The 23,563-nt window shown below is 50.2% G+C and overlaps 1 protein-coding gene across 1 annotated transcript; it reads right to left on the bottom strand.

Annotated features, from left to right (window-relative positions):
* Positions 1-1,874: 1,874 nt before the first annotated feature.
* Positions 1,875-23,314, bottom strand: HNRNPUL2 (heterogeneous nuclear ribonucleoprotein U like 2). The gene is made up of 14 exons (XM_077172449.1): positions 22,341-23,314; positions 18,530-18,650; positions 16,555-16,631; positions 15,557-15,696; positions 14,123-14,213; positions 13,286-13,398; positions 11,679-11,948; positions 9,709-9,831; positions 8,581-8,712; positions 7,686-7,854; positions 6,843-7,043; positions 5,086-5,171; positions 3,694-3,801; positions 1,875-1,972 (listed from the first exon to the last, which is right to left on the bottom strand). Exons 1-14 carry the CDS (start codon positions 22,966-22,968, stop codon positions 1,904-1,906), a joined length of 2,328 nt encoding a protein of 775 aa, XP_077028564.1. The 5' UTR covers positions 22,969-23,314; the 3' UTR covers positions 1,875-1,903.
* Between the last annotated feature and the right edge of the window lie 249 nt (positions 23,315-23,563).

A 23,563-nucleotide genomic window follows, 5' to 3' on the forward strand; every position in this document is an offset into this window, starting at 1 on the left:
CCAGGCCTCATTTGAACCCAGGTTTAAACCGAATAAATCTGATTTCAACCAATAAATCCGGTTTTAATCTCCCCAAACCTGTCTTAAACCAAATCTGGTTTTAACCCAATAAATCTGATTTTAACCCCGTAAATCCGGTTTTAACCCAACAGATCTGGTTTTAACCCTCCCAAACCCCTTTTTAAACCCAGTTTAACCCAATAAATCTGGTTTTAACCCCGTTTTTACCCCACAAACACCACCCGAGGCCGCCCTGGGCTCAAGCGAATTTTCTTTATTTCTAAAAAGGGACAAAACCGCCCGACACGGCCTGGGGGGAGGGGCGGGGGGGGAGGGGAGCTGGGGGTCGAGGCCGCCCCTCCCCCACCTCGGGGGGCGGCGGAAATTTGGGAATTTTGTCATTTTCGACCCCAAAAAACGGAAGGGACGAGAGCAGAAATGGGGAAAAATGGGGGAAAATGGGGGCGGGGGGAGGGGCGGGGAGGGACCCCCAAAAACCCAGGAAAAAACAAAAAAAGGGAATTTGGATTTTTCACGGATTTTCGTGGTTTTGGGTTTTTTTTTTAAAGATTTTCTTTTCTTTTTTTTTTTGGTGTTTTTGTTTTATTTGAAAAAGGACCCGAAAAGCTCCGGAAGCGGCCCCTCCCCCACCCTGCAAAATCCCAAATTTGGGGTTTTTGTGAGGGGGGGGTTCTCACGTTGGGGGATGGGAAAATGGGGGAGGGGAGGAGGGAGGAAAAATCCCAAAATGCCAAAGAAAAAAGGGGAAAAAACCCCAAAAATCCAAGGAACAAAATTTAGAAAGGAAAAAAAAAAAAACCAAACTTAAAAAATAAAATAAAAAGAAATCCCAAATTCCCCAGAAAATGCCCAAAAAATCAACCCCAGAAAGTCCCAAAATCCCCCACAAAATCCCAAAATTAAAGGAAAAATTCCCAAAAGGAAAAAACCCAAAAATTAAAGGGAAAACCCCAAAAATTAAAGGGGAAAACCCAATTTAGAGGCTCCATTAATTAAAAGAGTCCCATTAATTAATGGAGATCCCCTCCAATTAAAGAACCATTCATGAAATAATGAGTTATTAATGAACAGATGAATAAAGGGACCCCAATTAACAACAGGCCTGTCAATCAACCGAGGCCCCATGAAAACAACAATAATTAATTAAAATCCCCTCATTAACATCAATTAGGGGCCCCCTGAGGGGGGAGGGAGGGTTTGGGTCCCCCAGTGCCCAACCCCCCCCTTGTCCCTGGATTTCCCCAAAATTCCCCAAAATTCATCAAATTCCAGCGGAATCCCCAAAAGGGTCCCGGGCGAGGGGGGGAGGGGAAGATTTGGGGGGATTTTTTGGCCCCTTTCCCCTCCCCCTCCCCAGCAATGGGAATTTTCCCATTTTTCCCCTTTTTCCCCCCAATTTTCGCCTCCTCCTCCCGGGCTGGGGGGGGTGGGGGAGGGGCAGATTTTGGGGACCCCCCCCGCCCCTCCCCCACCCCCATCACCCCCAATTTCCTCGTTTTTTTCCCTCTTTTTTTTTTTGCGCTTTTTTTTTATACAATTACAACAAAATTCTTTCAACAAACTTTAAAAAAAAAATTTACATTTTTCCATCTTTTTTTTTTCCTTTTTTTTTTTCCTTTTTCCCCTCCCCTTTTTTTTTTTATAATTTTTTTTGTTTCGTTTTTTTTTTTTCCCTCTCTTTTCCCCTCCCCCCTCCCCCCCTTTTCTTGTTTTTGTTTTTTTGGGGTTTTTGTTTTTCCAGCCCCTCCCCCCTCCCCATTCGTTTTTTGTTTTTGTTTTTTGTTTTTTTTCCCCGCCCCCTCCCCCGTTTTTCCCGCCCCTCCCCCCCTTGCCCCGCCCCCCCGTCCCCCAAATTTTGGGATTTCCTGGGAAGGGCCGGGGTTCACCGGTAGCCCTGGTAGCCGTAGTAGTTCCTGTAGTACCGGTCCCTGTCCTGGTAGTAATTCTGCCACTGGGGTGGGGGGTACTGGTTAAACTGGGAACACTGGGAGGGCACGGACAGCACCCAAAACCCCCCCAAAAATCCCCAAAATCCCCCCAAAAATCCCACCCCGAGATTTCCCCAAAATCCCCCCCAAAAACCCCCAAATCCCACCCCGAGATTTCCCCAAAATACCCCAAAATTTCACACCAAAATCCCCCAAACATCCCCAAAATCCCACCCCGAAATTTCCCCAAAACCCCCCCAAAAATCCCCAAAAACCCACCCCGAGATTTCCCCAAAATCCCCCCAATTCCACACCAAAATCATCCCCAAAATCCCCCAATTCCACACCAAAATCATCCCCAAAAAATCCCAAAAATCCCCCTAAAAATCCCCAAAATCCCACCCGAGATTTCCCCAAAATCCCCCAATTTCACACCAAAATCATCCCCAAAATGCCACCTCGAGATTTCCCCAAAATCCCCCAATTTCACACCAAAATCATCCCCAAAAATCCCAATTCCACACCAAAATCATCCCAAAATCCCCCAATTTCACACCAAAATCCCCCCAATTCCACACCAAAATTATCCCCAAAAAATCCCCACAATCCCCCCCTGAGATTTCCCCAAAATACCCAAATTTCACACCAAAATCCCCCCAAAAATCCCCAAAATCCCACCCCGAGATTTCCCCAAAATCCCCCCAATTTCACCCCAAAAATCTCCACAATTTCACTCCAAACATCTTCAAATTCCACCCCAAAATTCCCCAGGTTCCCATCAGAGTCGCTCATTTCTGGGTCATTTTACAGCCCGGAGTGACCCCGGCCTAAACCCCAGATTAACTCTGGAGTAAATCCCAGTTTAACCCTGGAGTAAATCCCAATTTACCCCCAGTTTAGATCCCACTTTAACCCCAGTTTAACACTGATTTAACCCCAGTTTAGATCCCAGTTTAACCCTGGTGCAGATCCCAGTTTAATCCCAGTTTAACCCTGGCATAACTCCCAGTTTAACCTGGTGTAACTCCCAGTTTAGACCCAGTTCAGATCCCAGTTTAATCCAGTATAAATCCAGTTTAACTCTGGTGTAGATCCCAGTTTAATCCCAGTTTAACCCTGGCGTAACTCCCAGTTTAACCCTGGTGTAACTCCCAGTTTAACCCTGGTGTAACTCCCAGTTTAGACCCAGTATAAATCCCAGTTTAACCCCGGTTTAAACCCAGTTTAAGCCTGGTATAAATCCCAGTTTACCCCCAATTTAAGCCTGGTATAAATCCCAGTTGAACCCCAGTTGAACAACCCCGGTTTAACCCCGGTTTAACCCCGGTTTCAGGCGGTTCCAGGCCCACCTCGCGGTTGTACTGCCGGTAGCAGTCGCGGTATCTGTTGTAGTGAGCCCAGTGTAACCCAGTTTAACCCTGGTTTAACCCCGGTATAAATCCCAGTTTAACCCCGGTTTAACCCTGGTATAAATCCCAGTTTAACCCCAGTTTAACCCCAGTTTAACCCCGGTGTAACTCTCAGTTTAGACCCAGTGTAAATCCAGTTTAACCCCAGTTTAACCCCGGTTTCAGCCCGGTTCCAGGCCCACCTCGCGGTTGTACTGCCGGTAGCAGTCGCGGTATCTGTTGTAGTGAGCCCAGTGTAACCCCGGTTTAACCCCAGTGCAGATCCCAGTTTAACCCTGGTTTAACCCCAGTTTAACCCTGGTTTAACCCCATTTTAAGCCCGGTTCCAGGCCCACCTCGCGGTTGTACTGCCGGTAGTAGTCGCGGTATCTGTTGTAGTCGTAGTCGCGGCCGTAGAACCGATCGTCGTAGCCCCGGTAGCGCTCGTAGAAGTTCCGGTAGCCCTGGGACCAGTTAGAACCAGTCAGAACCAGTATGAACCAGTACAAACCAGTCAGAATCAATTCAGACAGAGACAAACCAGGAAAAGACGGTGAGAACCCTTAAAAACCAGTACAAACCAGTACAAACCAGTTTAAACTGGTGAAAAGCAGCAAGGACCCAGTTAAAACCAGTTTAGATCCGTGAAAACCAGTTCAGACCAGTTCACACCACATCAAAGCAGCTCAGAACTGTTTAAAACTGTCCAAAATGGTTTAAACCAGTTCAAAATGGTTTAAACTGGTTCAAAATGGTTTAAATCTGTGCAAAATGGTTTAAATCTGTGCAAAATGGTTTAAACTGGATCAAAATGGTTTAAAACTGTCCAAAATGGTTTAAACTGGTTCAAAATGGTTTAAACCTGTCCAACCAGACCATTTAAAACCAGAGAAACAGTTTTAAACCAGTCCAAACCAGAAAAAACCCCCAGTTAAATCCACTTTAAATGAGTTCATGCCCTGAAACTGCCCCAAAAATGTCCCAGAACTGCCCAGAATGAGCAGGAAACAACAGGAAAGTGCCAGGAAATGGAGAAAAAGTGGGAAATGCCCCCAAAAATGCCCTAAAAATGCCCAAAACTGGCCTGGAAACGCCCCAGGAATGCCCTGAGTGACCCCGGAATTGGGCAGGAATTGGTGAGGAAGTACCTGGAAATGGGAAATGCCCCCAAAATGCCCCAAAAATGCCCTAAAAATGCCCAAAACTGGGCTGGAAACACGCCAGGAATGCCCTGAGTAACCCCAAAAATGCCCAGGGATTGGGAAATGCCCAGAAATGCCCTAAAAATGCCCAAAACCGGGCTGGAAACGCCTCAGGAATGCCCTGAGTGACCCGGAATTGGGCGGGAATTGGTGAGGAAGTACCTGGAATTGGGAAATGCCCCAAAATGCCCAAAAACGCCCTAAAAATGCCCAAAACTGGGCTGGAAACACCCCAGAAATGCCCTGAGTAACCCCAAAAATGCCCAGGGATTGGGAAATGCCCCAGAAATGCCCTAAAAATGCCCAAAACTGGGCTGGAAACACCCCAGGAATGCCCTGAGTGACCCCGGGATTGGGCAGGAATTGGTGAGGATGTACCTGGAAATGGAAATGCCCCCAAAATGCCCCAAAAATGCCTCAGAAATGCTCCAAAAGCGCCCAAAACCGGGCTGGAAATGCCCCAGGAATGCCCGGAATGCCCCAGAAGGTTCCGGAATGCCCTGGAATGCCCTGGAATGTTCCAGAAGGCCCCGGTGCAGCGCTCACCCCGCGGTTGCCCGGCTGCCCCCAGTACTGCGGCTGCTGCTGGCCCCCGTAGACGCGGCTGTCGTAGCCCCGGCGCTGCCCCCCCACTGCGGAGAGACCGGAACCGGTCAGGAACGGGAGGGATGGGGACAGGAACGGGAACGGGTCAGGAACGGGGAGGGATGGGAATGGGAACGGGAATGGGGACAGGAACGGGTCAGGAACGGGAACGGGAATGGGGACAGGAATGGGGACAGGGATGGGATTGGGGACAGGAATGGGGACGGGGATGGGACGGGACAGGAATGGGTCAGGAACGGGAACAGGATGGGAATGGGAACGGGACGGGAATGGGGACAGGAACGGGTCAGGAACAGGAATGGGACAGGAACGGGTCAGGAACGGGGAGGGATGGGAATGGGAAAGGGAACGGGGACAGGGATGGGGACGGGAATGGGGACAGGAATGGGGACAGGAACAGGAATGGGACAGGAACGGGTCAGGAACGGGGACGGGGATGGGGACAGGAACGGGACAGGAACGGGATTGGGATGGGAACGGGACGGGAATGGGACAGGAACGGGGACAGGGATGGGAATGGGAACGGGAATGGGAATGGGAATGGGGACAGGAACGGGGACAGGGATGGGACAGAAACGGGGACAGGAGCGGGATTGGGATGGGAATGGGGACAGGAATGGGGACAGGAATGGGACAGGAACGGGAACGGGGATGGGAACGGGATTGGGATGGGACAGGAACGGGTCAGGAACGGGACGGGAATGGGACAGAGAGGGAACGGGAACTGTACCCAGATCCCACCCAGATCCTGCTCAAAATGCCCCAACACCCCTCAAATCCCACCCAAAATCCAGCCCTTTAAAACCCCATCAATCCTGCCCAACACCCCTCAAACCCAGCTCAGACACAGCCCAAAACCCCCTCCAGTGCAGCCCAAAACCATAAAAACCATCCCAAACCCATCCCCATCTCCACCCACATCCCCAAATCCCAGCCCCACTCCATATCCCAGCGTTCCCTCCCTAGATCCCATTTTCACCCCATTTTTTCCCATTTTTTCCCATTTTTTCCCATTTTCACACAGTTTTTCGCCATTTCCCCCCTGACCGTAGCCCTGGCCGCGGTTGCGGTTCTGCCGGTTCCGTTTGTTGCGGTTGTTGCGGCGGTTGCCAGACCCCATTTTCACCCCGTTTTTCCCCATTTTCACCCCGTTTTTTCCCATTTTCACCCCATTTTTTTCCCCATTTTTTCCCATTTTCCCCATTTTTCCCCCATTTCCCCCCTGACCGTAGCCCTGGCCGCGGTTGCGGTTCTGCCGGTTCCGTTTGTTGCGGTTGTTGCCAGACCCCATTTTTATGCAGTTTTTTCCCATTTTTCCCCATTTTTTTCCCGTTTTTCCCATTTTCCCCCCATTTTTCCCCGTTTCCCCCCTGACCGTAGCCCTGGCCGCGGTTGCGGTTCTGCCGGTTCCGTTTGTTGTGGTTGTTGCGGTGGTTCCCAGACCCCATTTTTATGCAGTTTTTTCCCATTTTAACCCCATTTTTTCCCATTTTTCACCCCGTTTTTGCCCCCTGACCGTAGCCCTGGCCGCGGTTGCGGTTCTGCCGGTTCCGTTTGTTGCGGTTGTTGCGGCGGTTCCCAGACCCCATTTTGACCCCGTTTTTCCCCATTTTCACCCCGTTTTTTCCCATTTTCATGCAGTTTTTTCCCCATTTTTCCCCATTTTCACACAGTTTTTCCCCGTTTCCCCCCCTGACCGTAGCCCTGGCCGCGGTTGCGGTTCTGCCGGTTCCGTTTGTTGCGGTTGTTGCGGCGGTTGCCGCGTTTCTCCGAGGGCGGCAGCTGCTTCCGCGCCTCCTCCTTCCAGCGCAGCACCAGCGGCGCCGCCTCGTCCCGGCCCAGCTCCCCGAACACGACCTCGTCCACGTACTCGCTCTTCTCCGGGATCGAGTAGTTGGCTGGAAAATGGGGGGAAAAATGGAAAATTTGGGTCAGAATTGGGGGGAAAATGTAAAATCTGGGTGAGAATCGGGGGGGAAATGTAAAATCTGGGTCAGAGTTGGGGGGAAAATGCAAAATCTGGGTCAGAATCGGGGGAAAAAATGCAGAATTTGGGTCAGAATTGGGGGGAAAAATGCAGAATTTGGGTCAGAATTGGGGGGAAAATGCAAAATTTGGGTCAGAATTGGGGGGAAAAAAATGCAAAATTTGGGTCAGAATCAGGGGGGGAAATGGGGAATTGACAGAGGGAAAATGGGGAATTTACCTAATTTTCCCATGGATTTCCCCCCTATTTTTCCCCACATATTTCCCCCCATTTCCCATAGGTTTTTCCCTCGGATTTCCCCCCATTTTTCCCCCCATTTTTCCCCACATACTTCCCCCCATTTCCCCCCCCATTTCCCATGGATTTCCCCCCATTTTTCCCTCATTTTCCCATGGATTTTCCCATGGATTTTCCCCCCATTTTTCCCATGGATTCCCCCCCATTCCCCATGGATTTTCCCCCATTTCCCCCCCATTTTCCCTCATTTTCCCATGGATTTTCCCATGGATTTCCCCCCATTTTTTCCCCCATATTTCCCCGTTTTTCCCCCCACCTTTCATCTCCAGCATGACGGACTCGGGCACGTCGTCGCCCTCGCTGAGGCGCCGCTGCTGCAGGCGCTGCTCCCACTCGGGCTCGGGGGGAACGATCACCACGACCTTCCTGGAGAAACCCTTGAAGGCCGAGAGCTTCCGGCGCTGCCCCGAGTTGTACACGTTGCACTGGGGGGGTCAAATTGGGGGAAAAATGGGGTTTGTGGGGGGAAAATGGGGTTTGGGGGGGAAAAAATGGGGTATGGGGGAGTTTCCAGAGATTTTTGGGGGCCTTTTCCTTGGATTTTTTGAAGTGGTTTCCCTGGATCCCTGGACTGATTTCCCTGGATCCCTGGGCAGGTTTTCCCTAAATCTCTGGGCAGGTTTTCCAGCCCAGTTTTGGGCAAGATTTCCCAGATTCCCAGCCTGGTTTTCCAGGATCTCTGTGGAGTTTTTCCCAGATTTCTGGGCAGCATTTCCCAGATTTCTGTGCTGCTTTTCCCAGATTTCTGTGCTGATTTTCCCATATTTCAATGCAGCATTTCCCAGATTCCCAGCCTGGTTTTCCAGGATCTCTGTGCTGTTTTTCCCAGATTTCTGTGCAGCATTTCCCAGATTTCTGTGCAGTTTTCCCCAGATTTCCAGCCCTGTTTCCCTGGATCTCTGTGCAGTTTTTCCCAGATTTCCAGCCTGATTTCCCAGGATCTCTGTGCAGGATTTCCCATATTTCAGTGCAGTTTTTCCCAGATTCCCAGTCCTGTTTCCCAGGTTCCCTGTGCTGTTTCCCAGGTTTCCTGGGCTGTTTCCCTGTGCAGGTTTCCCAGGTTCCCTGTGCTGTTTCCCGGGTTTCCTGGGCTGTTTTCCTGTGCTGTTTCCCTGTGCTGTTTCCCCCGCTGTCCCCGTTCCCGGGGGTACCTGGTCGAGGATGAAGTTGCGGCGGGCGCGGGGGGCGATCTGCACCAGTTTGCTAAGGCACTGCGCCGCCTGCTGGCTCAGCAGCTCCCGGCTCTGCGCGTCCAGCTCGGCCTCGGGCTCCGGGCCCCGCGTCTGCAGGGGGGGAAAACAACGGGAATGGGGGTTTGGGAATGGGCAGGGGGGGAAAAACAACCGGGAATGGGGGTTTGGGAATGGGCAGGGGGGGAAAAACAACGGGAATGGGGGTTTGGGAATGGGCAGGGGGGAAAACAACCGGGAATGGGGGTTTGGGAATGGGCAGGGGGGGAAAACAATGGGAATGGGGGTTTGGGAATGGGCATGGGAGCAATGGGGGACAGCCAGGATAGGGGAGATCCAGGATGGGGCAGATCCAGGACAGGGAGCCTGGGCCACAGAGCCCAGAATTCCCACCCCAGAATTCCCATCTGCGCCATCCCATGATCCTTTCTTAGCAATCCCATTTGTCCCAGTCCTTCCCACCATTCCCGTTCCCAATATCCCATCCTATCAATCCCATTATTCCCATTCCATTATCCCATCCCATCCATCCCACCATTCCCATGAATCCCATGGATCCCCTCCATCCCACCATTCCCATGAATCCCAATCCCCCCACTGACCCTGAGCTGGTGCAGGAGAGAGATCCCCTCCCATGATCCCACCATTCCCATGAATCCCATGATCCCCTCCCATGATCCCACCATTCCCATGATCCCATGATCCCCTCCATCCCACCATTCCCATGGATCCCCTCCATCCCACCATTCCCACGATCCCAGGATCCCCTCCATCCCACCATTCCCATGATCCCCTCCATCCCACCATTCATTCCCATGATCCCCTCCATCCCACCATTCCCATGATCCCCTCCATCCCACCATTCATTCCCATGATCCCCTCCATCCCACCATTCCCATGATCCCCTCCATCCCACCATTCATTCCCATGATCCCCTCCATCCCACCATTCCCATGATCCCCTCCATCCCACCATTCCCATGATCCCCTCCCATTATCCCACCATTCCCATGATCCCCTCCATCCCATGAATCCCATGATCCCCTCCCATTATCCCACCATTCCCAAGAATCCCACTCCCCTCACTGACCCTGAGCTGGTGCAGGACGCGCTCGGTGCCCAGGATGTTGTAGCGCTTGTCCCGGTTCTCCTGGGAATGTTTCTGTGCCCAGAGCGTCTTCCCAGAGCCCGGCAGCCCCACCATGAGCAGCACCTGGGGGACACGGGGGTGACTCAGGGGGGCCAGGGGGATCCTGATGGGGACTCCTGAGATGGGAACTCCTGAGATGGGAATGCCTGAGATGGGAACTCCTGAGATGGGGATTCATGATATGGGAACTCCTGAGATGGGAACTCCTGAGATGGGAACTCCTGAGATGGGAACTCCTGAGATGGGAATTCATGACGGGAACTCCTGAGATGGGAACTCCTGATGGGAACTCTGAGATGGGAACTCCTGAGATGGGGACTCCTGAGATGGGAACTCCTGAGATGGGAATTCCTGAGATGGGAACTCCTGAGATGGGGACTCCTGAGATGGGAACTCCTGAGATGGGAATTCCTGAGATGGGAACTCCTGAGATGGGAACTCCTGAGATGGGAATTCATGATGGGAACTCCTGATGGGAATTCCTGATGGGGCATGGAACTCCCAGAGGGGACAGGAGAACGGGGCACTGGGATTCCCAGTGGATCAGGACTGAGATTCCCAGTGGATCCAGGAGAATGGGGCACTGGGATTCCCAGGGGATCAGAGGGACAAATACCAGGATTCCCAGGGATCCCTGCCAGGATCCCCAGTGGCTCCGTGCCCTCATTGCCAGCACTCCCCCCCTTGTGCCCGTCCCCAGGGATCCCCAGGGAGGGAGGATCCCTCAGGATCCCCCAGGATCCCCATTTCCCCCATTCCCCACTCCCCCATGCCCACCTCGCACTCCTCGGTGCTGCGGGGCCCCAGCACTGTCCCCAGGGATGGAGGGAGGATCCCCAGGGATGGAGGATCCCCCCAGGATCCCCCAGATCCCCCCATCTCCCCATGCCCACCTCGCACTCCTCGGTGCTGCGGGGCCCCGGTGCCGTCCCCAGGGATGGAAGGAGGATCCCCAGGGATGGAGGGAGGATCCCCCCAGGGATCCCCGGGGATCCCCAACCCCCCGAGATCCCCCCATTCCCCCATTCCCCCCATTCCCCCCATGCCCACCTCACACTCCTCGGTGCTGCGGGGCCCCGGCGCCGTCCCCAGGGATCCCCAGGGATGGAGGATCCCCCCTGGATCCCCCAGGATCCCCCATTCCCCCCAGGATCCCCATTCCCCCGTGCCCACCTCGCACTCCTCGGTGCTGCGGGGCCCCGGTGCCGTCCCCAGGGATCCCCAGGGATCCCCAGCCCCCCCTGGATCCCCCAGGATCCCCCCAGATCCCCCCATTCCCCATTCCCCCCATGCCCACCTCGCACTCCTCGGTGCTGCGGGGCCCCGGTGCCGTCCCCAGGGATGGAGGGAGGATCCCCAGGGATCCCCAGCCCCCCCAGATCCCCCAGGATCCCCCCATTTCCCCCATTCCCCCGTGCCCACCTCGCACTCCTCGGTGCTGCGGGGCCCCGGCGCCGTCCCCAGGGATGGAAGGAGGATCCCCAGGGATCCCCAGCCCCCCCAGATCCCCCCATCTCCCCATGCCCACCTCGCACTCCTCGGTGCTGCGGGGCCCCGGCGCCGTCCCCAGGGATCCCCAGGGATCCCCAGCCCCCCCAGATCCCCCAGATCCCCCAGATCCCCCCATTCCCCCCATGCCCACCTCGCACTCCTCGGTGCTGCGGGGCCCCGGCGCCGTCCCCAGGGATCCCCAGGGAGGGAGGATCCCCCCAGATCCCCAGGGATCCCCAGCCCCCCCAGGATCCCCCAGGATCCCCCCAGATCCCCCCATTCCCCCGTGCCCACCTCGCACTCCTCGGTGCTGCGGGGCCCCGGCGCCGTCCCCAGGGATCCCCAGGGATGGAGGATGCCCCCAGGATCCCCCCTGGATCCCCCAGATCCCCCCATTCCCCCCATTCCCCCGTGCCCACCTCGCACTCCTCGGTGCTGCGGGGCCCCGGCGCCGTCCGCACCCTCAGCTCGGCGGGGACCTCGTGGATGAAGACGAAGCCGTCGGGGACGGGCGCCAGGGGCTGCGGGCGCTGCCCGAAGTTGAGCTCCACGGCGCAGCCCTTGCAGAGCACGTGGGGCAGCAGCGCCCGCGCGCCCAGGGCGCCCTTGGGCACCTGGAAGGCCGTGCCCAGCTCCTGCCCGTTCTTGGAGAAGGACAGCGCCACCAGCTCCGCGCCCGCCTCGAAGTCCTGGGGGGGAAACATGGAGTGGGGATTCCACCTCAACCCATTGCATTCCTGGCTTTTCCTGGATTTTCCCGGCTTTTTCCTGATTTTTCTCTTTTTTTCCTGATTTTTCTCTTTTCTTTCCTGATTTTTCTCTTTTTTTCCCATATTTCCCTGGTTTTTTCGTAATTTTTTGCCATTTTTTCCACTGATTTTTCCCCTTTTTCCCCTGATTTTTCCCCTTTTTCTCCCGTAATTTTTTCTGGGTTTTTTTTCCCATTTTTTCCTGATTTTTTCCTAATTTTCTGCCATTTTTCCTGACTTTTCCCCTTTCTTCCCCTGATCTTTCTCCTTTTTCCCCCTGATTTTTCCCTTTTTTCCCCTATTTTTCCCCTTTACTCCCCTGATTTTTTCCCCTTTTTTTCCACTAATTTTTTCCCTAATTTTCCTCTTTTTTTCCATTGTTTCCCTGTTTTTTCCTATTTTTTTGCCATTTTTTTTCCTGATTTTCCCCTTTTTTCCCCTGATTTTTCTCTTTTTTTCCCCTGATTTTCCCCCTTTTCCCCTCTAATTTTTTCCCTAATTTTTCTCTTTTTTTTTCCTAATTTTTTGCCATTTTTCCTGATTTTTCTCCTTTTTTCCCCTGATTTTCTCCCTTTTTTCCCCTGATTTTTCCCTTTTTTTCCTTGATTTTTCCCCTTTTTCCCCCTGATTTTTTCCCTAATTTTTCTCTTTTTTCCCCTGTTTTTTCCTAACTTTTTGCCATTTTTTCCTGATTTTTCTCTTTTTTCCCCCTGATTTTTCCCCTTTTTTCCCCTGATTTTTCCCCTTTTTCTGCCCCAATTTTCCCCCTTTTTTCCCCCTAATTTTCCTCTTTTTTTCATTTTTCCTGATTTTTTCCTAATTTTTCTCCTTTTTTCCCCTGATTTTTCCCTTTCCCCCCCCATTTTCTCCTTATTTTCCCAGGTTTTTCCCTGATTATTCTCTTTATTTTTTCCCTGATATTTCCCCTTTTTGTCCTAATTTTCCAGCTTTTTTCCTCCTAATTTCCCCCCTCTTGCTTCCTGATTTTTCCCTATTTCTTTTCCAGACTTTACCTGGTTTCTTCCTAATTTTTCCCATTAATTTCCCAATTTTATCCCATTTTATTCTTGATTTTTTCTCCTATTTTTTCCCAGATTTTCCCAGGTTTTTTCCCTGATCTTCCCCATTTTTCCCAGTTTTTTTCCTGATTTTCCCAGTTTTTCTCCTGATTTTCCCCATTTTTCAGGCTTTCCCCAGGTTCCTCCCCAGCAATCTCCCGATTTTTCCCCATTTTTCCCCGTTTTTTCCCCGTTTTTTCCCCGTTTTTCCCCTCTCACCGCGAAGCAGCCGATGACGTCGTTTTCTCCAAAACTTTCCCCAAATTCCTCAAATTTTCCATTTTCCACCTTCAGCCCCCGCCCGTCGAAGCCGTAGGAAAATTCATCCTCCCCTGGAACGGGACAGAAAAAGGAGATTTTGGGCAAAAAAGGGGATTTGGGGAAAAATAAGGGGATTTTGAGGTAAAAAAAGGAGATTTTGGGGCTGGATCGAGGGATTTGGGGCTGGATTTGGGGCTGGATTTTGGGGTGGATTTGAGCAGATCCTGGGCTGGATTTTGGGGTGAATTTGAGCAGATTTGGGGCTGGATTTTGGGGTGAATTTGAGTGGATTTGGGGCGATTTGGGGTGGATTTGGGGGCATTTGGGGCCGGATTTTGGGGTGAATTTGAGAGGATTTGGGGTGGATTTGGGGCTGGATTTTGGGGTGAATTTGAGCAGATTTGGGGACGGATTTTGGGGTGGATTTTGGGGTGAATCTGAGAGGATTTGGGGTGGATTTGGGGCCGGATTTTGGGGTGAATTTGAGCAGATTTGGGGTGGATTTTGGGGTGAATCTGAGCGGATTTGGGGCTGGATTTTGGGGTGACTTTGAGCGGATTTGGGGTGGATTTGGGGCTGGATTTTGGGGTGGATTTGAGCGGATTTGGGGCTGGATTTTGGGGTGAATTTGGGTGGATTTGGGGCCGGATTTTGGGGTGGATTTGAGCGGATTTGGGGTGGATTTGGGGTGGATTTTGGGGTGGATTTGAGCGGATTTGGGGCCGGATTTTGGGGTGAATCTGAGCGGATTTGGGGCCGGATTTTGGGGTGAATCTGAGCAGATTTGGGGCTCACCCAGCTGGGAGTGGGAGAAGTCCACGGACCAGCCCACCCTGAGCAGCGGCACCTCCGAGCTGCCCTCCTTGCCCGGGAGGGTCTGAGACACCTGCAGGGAAATTTGGGATTTGGGAGCAGGAAAACCTCGGGAATGGGGACGGGAAAGGGAGAGAGCAGCAGCAGAAACCCCAGGAACTCCCACCAGAGCCAAAATCTGCTCAAAGAGGCAGCAAAAAACCCCAAACAGGCACCAAAGCCTCTCACACTGTGCCAAAATATCCCTGAACCCCCCTGGGAAACCCCAAACACTCCCAAAAATCCCCAAACTCACCCAAAATCCCCTAAAACCACAAAGAAACCATTTTTGCCCCACTTTGACCCTGTTTTTTCCCATTTTTCCCCAGTTTTGCCCTGGTTTTCCCCTGTTTGTTCCCATTTTTGCCCCGATTTTTTCTTGTTTTTTCCCCATTTCCCCCCGCTTTTTCCCATTTTTCCCCATTTCCTCCCCTATTTCCCCCACTTTTTTTTTCCATTTTCCCCCCAATTTTTCCCATTTCACCCCCTTTCCCCCACCTTGGCCTGGCAGCAGACCCGTCCATTCGCCCCCATTTCTTGCTGTTTTTTTCCCCATTTTTCCCTGTTTTTCCCCCATTTTCCATGCCCACCTTGGCCTGGAAGCAGACCCGTCCATTCCCCCCATTTTTTCCCCATTTTTTGCTGGTTTTCCCCCATTTTTGATCCCCACCTTGGCCTGGAAGCAGACCCGTCCATTCCCCCCCATATTTTGCTGTTTTTCCCCCATTTTTTGCTGTTTTTTCCCCATTTCCATGCCCACCTTGGCCTGGAAGCAGACCTGTCCATTCCCCCCCATTTTTTGCTGTTTTTTGCTGTTTTTCCCCCATATTTTGATGCCCACCTTGGCCTGGAAGCAGACCCGTCCATTCCCCCCATTTTTTTTGCTGTTTTTTCCCCATTTTTTGCTGTTTTTCCCCCATATTTCCATGCCCACCTTGGCCTGGAAGCAGACCCGTCCATTCCCCCCCATTTTTTGCTGTTTTTTCCCCATTTTCCCCCATTTTTCCCCCATTTCCATCCCCACCTTGGCCTGGAAGCAGACCTGTCCATTCCCCCCATTTTTTGCTGTTTTTTCCCTGTTTTTTCCCCATTTTCCCCCATTTTCCATCCCCACCTTGGCCTGGAAGCAGACCCGTCCATTCCCCCCCATTTTCCCCCATTTTTTCCCCATTTTTCTCTTGTTTTCCCCCATATTTTGATCCCCACCTTGGCCTGGAAGCAGACCCGTCCATTTCCCCCCATTTTTCCCCATTTTTCCCCATTTTTCCCCATTTTTTCCCATATTTGGATCCCCACCTTGGCCTGGAAGCAGACCCGTCCATTCCCCCCCATATTTTGCTGGTTTTTGCTGTTTTTCCCCCATATTTCCATGCCCACCTTGGCCTGGAAGCAGACCCGTCCCTGCCGGACCCCGTGGGTGCTGCGGGCCCCGGCCCAGAGCCCCGGGAAGCGCTCGTGGAACAGCGGCTGCCCCCCGTAACGGTCCCGGCTGGCCCGGAACTGCAGGTCCGACGTGTCTGGGGGGGAAAAGGGAAATTACAGGAAAAATCTGTGAAATTGGGGCAAAAATCCCGAAATTCCGGCAGAAATCCATGAAATCCGGGCAAAGATCCCAAAATTCCGGCAGAAATCCCAAAATTCCAGCTCAAATCCCAAAATTCTGGCAGAAATCCATGAAACCCAGGCAAAAATCCCAGCTCAAATCCCACAAATTGGGACAAAAATCCCGGAATTTAGCCCAAAATCCCGGATATTTTACCCAAAATCCCAGAATTTATCTCCAAAATCCCAGAATTTATCCCCAAATCCCAGCTCAAATCCTTGAAAACAAGACAAAAATCCCAGGATTTATCACAAAATCCCAGAATTCATCCCAAAATCCCAGAATTCATCCCCAAAAATCCCAGAATTTCTCCCCAAAATCCCAGAATTTTTACCCAAAATCCTGGAATTTATCCCCAATATCCCGGAATTTATCCAAAAATCCCAGAATTTATCCCCAAAATCCCAGAATCTATCCCAAAAATCCCCAGAATTCATCCAAAAATCCCAGAATTTATCCCCAAAAATCTCAGAATTTATCCAAAAATCCCTGAATTTATCCCCAAAATCCCAGAATTTTTACCCCAAAAATCCCAGAATTTGTCCCGAATATCCTGGAATTTATCCCCAAAAATCTCAGAATTTATCCAAAAATCCCCGAATTTATCCCCAAAATCCCAGAATTTTTACCGCAAAATCCCAGGATTCATCCCCAATATCCCCGAATTGTTACCCAAAATCCCAGAATTTATCCCAAAATCCCCGAATTTCTCCCAAAATCCCCAAATTTCTCAAAAATCCCCGAATTTCCCCCCAATCCCCCCGTCCCTCACAGGTGTCCAGGATCACCCGGGCCTCGTCCTCCTCCCCCTCCGGGGGCTCCTCCTCGGGCGGCGGCGGCGACTTCGACCTGGGGGGGGGAAATGGGAAAATTTGGGGAAAAATCCCAAAATTCTGGGGTGGGAATGGCAAATTTGGGGAAAAAACCCAAAATTCTGGGGTGGGAATGGGGAAATTTGGGGGAAAAATCCAAAATTCTGGGGTGGGAATGGGGAAATTTGGGGAAAAATCCCAAAATTCTGGGGTGGGAATGGGAAAATTTGGGGAAAAATCCCAAAATTCTGGGGTGGGAATGGGAAATTTGGGGAAAAATCCCAAAATTCTGGGGTGGGAAATGGCCAAATATGGGGAAAAAAACCCAAAATTCTGGGGTGGGAAATGGGAAAATTTGGGGGAAAATCCCAAAATTCTGGGGTGGGAATGGGAAAATTTGGGAAAAAACCCAAAATTCTGGGGTGGGAATGGGCAAATTTGGGGGAAAAATCCAAAATTCTGGGGTGGGAATGGCAAATTTGGGAAAAAAAACCAAAATTCTGGGGGTGGGAATGGCAAAGTTTGGGAAAAATCCCAAAATTCTGGGGTGGGAAATGGCAAAGTTTGGGAAATCCCAGATCCAGAGTGGGAATTTCTCTGGAAAATAAATCATAAAATAATCCAGAAAAAGATCAGGGAAAAATCAGAAGAAATTCTGAAAAAATTCCAAAAATATTGGAAAAAATTATGGGAAAAAAAAAAACAGGAAAAGGCAGAAAAATTCTGAAAAAAATCAGAAAATAAAGATTAAAAAATCAGAAATTAATTAGAAATAATTCCAAACAAATTGAAAAAAGAAACAGGAAAAAATCTGAACAAATTCTGAAAATTTTTGAGAAAAAATCCAGGAAAAAAAAATCAGAAACTAATTAGAAAGAATTCAAAAATTCGGCAGAAAATAATCAGAAAATATTCTGAAAAATTCTAATGAAAATCAGAAAAAAAATAGAAAAAATTTTAAAAAATCAGAAAAAAATCAGAAAGAAATTCAAAAGAATTCAAAACAAATCAGATATATTCTGGATAAAAGTCAGGAAAAACAATCAGACAAAATTTAAAAAAAAATCAGGAAAAAGTCAGAAAATTTCTGGAAAAAATCGGAAAAAATCCGAACAATTCTGAGAAAAAATCAGAAAAAAAATCAGAAAAAAATCAGAAAAAAATCAGAAAGAATTCAAAAAAATTCAGATATATTCTGGATAAAAATCAGAAAAAAATCGGAAAAAATAAAAAAAAAAAAAATCAGGAAAAAGTCAGAAAACTTCTAAAAAAATCAGAAAAAATCTGAACAATTCTGAAAAAAAATCTGAAAAAAATTCTGAAAAATTCTGAAAAAAAATCAGAAAAAATCAGAAGGAATTCCAAAAAAATCAGATATATTCTGAATAAAAATCAGGAAAAATAATCAGACAAAATTAAAAAAAAAAATCAGGAAAAAGTCAGAAAATTTCTGGAAAAAATTGGAAAAAATCCGAACAATTTTGAAAAAAAATCAGAAAAAAATTCTGAAAAATTCTGAAAAAGATCAGAAAAAAATCAGAAAAAAAAATCAGAAAAAATCAGATATATTCTGGATAAAAATCAGAAAAAAAATCGGAAAATATTTTAAAAAAATCAGGAAAAAGTCAGAAAACTTCTAAAAAAAATCAGAAAAAATTCTGAAAAAAATCAGAAAAAAATCAGAAAAAATTAAAAAAAAAATTCTGAAAAAAATTAGAAAAAATTCCAAAAAATTCTGAAAAAAATCAGAAAAAAATCAGAAAAATTCTGAAAAAAATCAGAAAAAAATTCCAAAAAATTCTGAAAAAAATCAGAAAAATTCCGGAAAAAATCAGAAACAATCCCAGCTAATTCCCAGATGTCCCCGGTGCCCAGAGTCCCCCGAAATGCCCCCGAATCCCCCATAAATGCCCCATAAATCCCCTTTTCCCTCACCGGCTGTTGTAGGCCTCCTCGCGGAACTCGTGCCAGGCCCGGCCGTGCTCGTCCTTCTCATCCCGCAGCCGCTTCAGCCCCCGGCGCTCGGCCTCAGCCTTGGCCTTGGCCTCCTCCTCCCCTGGGGGCACGGAACGGGAATTGGGCCGGAATCGGGGGGATTGTACCAAAATATGGGGGGGTTGTACCAAAATGGGGGGGGTTGTACCAAAATATGGGGGGGGTTTGGGCCAGAATGGGGGGAATTTGTACCAAAATATGGGGGGGTTGTACCAAAATATGGGGGGGGTTGTACCAAAATATGGGGGGGTTGTGCCAGAGTGGGGGGGATTGTACCAAAATATGGGGGATTTGTACCAGAATGGGGGGAATTTGTGCCAGAATGGGGGGGATTGTACCAAAATATGGGGGCAATTTGTGCCAGAATGGGGGGGATTGTACCAAAATATGGGGGGGGTTGGGCCAGAATGGGGGGATTGTACCAAAATATGGGGGGGTTTGGGCCAGAATATGGGGGGGATTGGTACCAGAATGGGGGCAATTTGTACCAGAATGGGGGGGATTGTACCAAAATATGGGGGGGGTTTGGGCCAGAATGGGGGGGATTGTACCAAAATATGGGGGGGGATTGTACCAGAATGGGGGGGATTGTACCAAAATATGGGGAATTTGTACCAAAATATGGGGGGGGTTCGTACCAAAATATGGGGAATTTGTACCAGAATGGGGGGGTTTGTACCAGAATGGGGGGGATTGTACCAGAATGGGGGGGTTCGTACCAAAATATGGGGAATTGTACCAAAATATTGGGGAATTGTACCAGAATATGGGGGATTTGTACCAGAATGTGGGGGTTTGTGTGGGAAAAAAATCCTGATTTTGTACCAAAATATCCAGGGTTTGTGGGGAAATATTCCTGATTTTGTACCAGAATATTGGGGAATTTGTACCAGAATACCTGGGTTTATATGGGAAAAAATTCCTGATTTTGTACCAAAATATGGGGAATTTGTACCAGAATATTGGGGGAATTTGTACCAGAATATGGGGGTTTGTATGGGAAAAATTCCTGATTTTGTACCAAAATACCCAGGGGAATTTGTACCAGAATATCCGGGATTCACATGGAAAAAAATTCCTAATTTTGTACCAAAATATCAGGGGAATTTGTAGCAAAATATTGGGGTTTATATGGGAAAAATTCCTGATTTTGTACCAAAATATTGGGGTTTATATCAGAAAAAAATCCCGATTTTGTACCAGAATATGGGGGAGTTTGTACCAGAATATGGGGGTTTATATGGGAAAAAAATCCTGATTTTGTACCAAAATATCGGGGGAATTTGTACCAAAATATCGGGGATTGTGGGGAAAAAATTCCTGATTTTGTACCAAAATATCTGGGGTTTATGGGGAAAAAATTCCTGATTTTGTTTTAGAATATCCGGGGTTTATATGGGAACAAATTCCTGATTTTGTACCAAAATATTGGGGATTTATGGGGAACAAATTCCTGATTTTGTACTAAAATACCCGGGGTTTACATGGGAACACAAACACTGAGCCACAGGAAGGAATTCTGGCTTTTCCTGGGGAAAAATCAGAATTTATTTCCATTTTTCTGGGGAAAAAAGGGTTAAAATTTGGATTTATTTCCATTTTTCTGGGGAAAAAAGGGTTAAAATTTGGATTTGTTTCTATTTTTCCAGGGATAAAAGGGTTAAATTTTGGATTTATTTCCATTTTTTTTGCCCTAAAAGTCCAATTAAAACTGAATCTTCCATGGAAATGCCAAAGGTTGAATGGATTCCTTTCCTTCAGAAGATCAAAGATTGGTTAAAATCCCAATTTTTTTCCTTTAAAGTAAATTAAAGCATTTTCCTAGGAAATTTCAGAATTTTAATGAATTTTCAACTTGTAGAGTGACAAAAATTTGCTGAAATTTGGGGTTTTTTTGCTTAAAAATCAAATTAAAGGGAAATATTCCATCAAAATCTTGGAGCTTGAATGGATTTTCTGGGTTTTGAAGGTTGAAATTTGGTTAAAATTCAGATGTTTTCCTTGAAAATTCACTAAATCAAAGCATTCCATGCAGATTTTCGATTTTCCCAGTTTTTAGAGTGGTGAAAAATGACTAAAATTCAGATTTTTTTCTTTAAGAATGAATTAAGTTAAAAAATTCTATGAAATTCTTGGAGTTTGAATGAATTTTCCCATCTGGAATGGGTTAAAAAAGCCACAAAAATGCTTAAAATCCTTTAAAAATGTAAAATTCCCCTGGGATTTTTCATGGAAAAGGAAAAATTCTGGCTCAGAATCCATTGATTCACGGAAAACTGGAAAATCCCAATTAAAAATTAATAAATCCAACAAGAAAATCCATGAAAACACAAAAAAATCCCAATTTTCCCCTTGTTTGGCCAAAAAATTCCTGAAAATCCAAGGTTTAGAAAAATTCCCATGAAATCCAAGTTTTTGTATTTTTCCAATGTCCCAAAATGGAAATTTTCCAGCTGTAATCCCATAAAAATCAAAGTTTGGGACAAAACCAGGAATAATTCCACTTTAATCCCAATAAAATTCTGTTCCAGGTGATCCAACCTCCAGAAATCTTCCCAAAATCAGAATTTCTCCATCAAAAATCAGGATTTTCCCTCAAAAAGTCCAAATTTCCCCTCAAAAATGCAGGTTTTCCTCTCAAAAATCACAATTTTTCTTTAAAAATTCGGATTTTCCCTCAGAAATCACAATTTTCCCCACAAAAATCCACATTTTCCCCTCAAAAATCCCAAATTTTTTCCCAAACCCAGAGATTTCTCCTTAAAACAAATCCCCCAATTTTCCCAACACTTTGCCCCCAGATTATTTCTCCAAATTCCAAATTTTCTCCTCAAAACAGAGATTTTTTCCCTCAGAAATCCACAAAAATCCGGATTTTTCCCCCCCAAACCCCACAAAAATCCACACGTTTTTCATTCCTAAACCCGACTTTTCCCCTATCGCAAATTTCTCCCTTAAAAACCCAAATTTTCCCCAACTTTTCCCTCACAATTTTCCCCAAACCCAACTCAGAATTGCCCAATTCCAGGAATTCCATTGATTTCCCCTCAGCCGCGGTTTCACAAAAATCTCTTTGAATTCGAATTTTTCCCGCTTTTTTCCCCCCTCAAATCCCGATTTTCCCTGTGGGGAATTTGGGGATTTTATCGCGATTTTATCCCGATTTTATCTCGACTTCATCCCGGTTTTATCGCGACTTTATCCCCCAAAAATCCGGGGATGGGACCAAAATCGGGATTTTGAGGGAAAAACGGGAATTTTGTGAGGGGTCCATCCCGAGACTCGGGGCCTTTCCCGGTTTGCTCCCGGTTTTCCGGATTTTTTTTTTCCGGTTTTTGGGATTTTTCCCGAGCATCCCAAGGTTCTTTCCCCGGTCCCGGTTCCCTCACAAAGATCCGAGGGTTCTTTCCCAATTTTTCGGATCCCTCACGAGGATTTCGGGGTTCTTTTCCCGGTTCTGGGGTTCTATTCCCGGTTCCGGTGGTTCCTTTCCCGGTTCCCCTCCCGCAGATCTCGGGGTTCTTTTCCCGGTTCTGGGGATCTCGTTCCCGATTTCCGAGTTTCCTTTCCCGGTCCCCTCACGAGGATCTCGGGATTCTTTTGCCAGTTCTGGGTCCCGTTCCCTGTTCCGAGGGTTCCTTTCCCGATCCCTCACGAGAACCTCGGGGTTCTTTTCCCGGTTCTGGGGATCCCGGTTCCCGGTAGTTCCTTTCCCGTTCCCCCCCGGTCCCGTCTCTCCCCCATCGCTCACCCGCCGCCGCCTCCTCCTCCTTGGCCTCAGCCGCGGCCGCTTCATCCCCGCTGGGCGCCTCCTCCGGCGGCCGCTCGGCCCCGTTCACGCCGCCGCCGCCGCCGCCTCCGCCTCCCTCGGCCGCCTCAGCCTCGACCGCGGCCGCCGCTCCCTCCTCCTGCGGCGGCTGCGGCGGCTCCGACCCCGCGGGCTCGGCCGGGGCCGCCTCCTCTTCCTCCTCCTCCTCCTCCTCCTCCTCCCCGGGGGGGCCGGGCTGGGCCGGGGCCGCCTCGGGGGCCGCGGCGGCCGCTTCGTCCTCATCGGCGAGCAGCGCTTCCTCGTCCTCCTCCTCCTCCTCTTCCTCCTCCTCCTCCTCTTCCTCCTCCTCCTCCTCCTCCTCATCCCCTCCGTGGGGCCGCCCGCCTGGGCCTCCCGCCGGCCCCGCTTCCCCTGCGCAGCTCGAGGCGGCCGCGGCCGGGCCTCCCCCGCCGCCGCCGCCGCCGCCTTCCTCGGGCCCCGCCGCCAGCATCTCGGCGTCCAGGGCCTCCTGCAGCCGCTGCGCCAGCTCCACCTTCAGCCCGCGGGCGTCCAGGCCGCGCCGGCCCAGCTCGGCCCGCAGCTCGGTCACCTTCAGCCGCTTCACGTCCATGGCGGGGCCGGTGTGTGGGGAAGGGGGGGGGGAAGGGGCCGCGGGGCGGGGGGGGGAAGGGAAGCGGAAGCGCGGGCGCGCTGAGGCGGCGGCGCCGAGGCCGGAGCGCGAGGCCGGGCCGGGCCTGAGGCCGCGGGGCGGGGACTGAGGGAGGGAAGGGGCGGAAGGAAGGGGGCGGAGAAGGGCCGGGAGAGGGTGGGGGGGGGAGAAGGGGAGAAGCGAGCGAGAGCGCGAGGCGGGGCCGCCGCCGCTGGCGCGGGGAGGGGGCGGCCGGAGCGCGGAGCGATCGCCGGGCCCGTCCCGCTCCCGCCGCCGCCGCCGCCTCAGCCGCGCCTGCGCCTGCGCCGCCCCTCAGCCGCGCCCCCCCGCGCGCCGCGCGCCGCCCCTTCCGCGCATGCGCCGCGCCTGCGCGCCGCACGAAACCCCGCCCGCGCCGCATCACCGCGCAGGCGCGGCGCATGCGCGGGGCCGGCTGCTGGCGGCGCATGCGCGGGGCCGGCTGCTGGCGCCGCGCGCAGGCGCTGTCTCCGCTGTTCTCCCCCCCCCCGTTTCCCCCTCAGCCCCACCTACGTGCGCAACGGTCGCTGCGAGTGTG

Source organism: Agelaius phoeniceus, chromosome 38, assembly GCF_051311805.1.
Source record: "Agelaius phoeniceus isolate bAgePho1 chromosome 38, bAgePho1.hap1, whole genome shotgun sequence".
NCBI classification, from domain to species: Eukaryota; Metazoa; Chordata; class Aves; order Passeriformes; family Icteridae; genus Agelaius; species Agelaius phoeniceus.

Bases quoted from the DNA above. Each gene is read 5' to 3' on its own strand.
- HNRNPUL2 (XM_077172449.1), bottom strand. From the start codon at position 22,968: ATGGACGTGAAGCGGCTGAAGGTGACCGAGCTGCGGGCCGAGCTGGGC. The intron at 11,949-13,285 runs GTGAGAGGGGAA...TTTCCCCCCCAG, and splicing joins ACGTCATCGGCTGCTTCGCG to GACTTCGAGGCGGGCGCGGA. The intron at 7,855-8,580 runs GTACCCCCGGGA...TGACCCCCCCAG, and splicing joins GCAACTTCATCCTCGACCAG to TGCAACGTGTACAACTCGGG.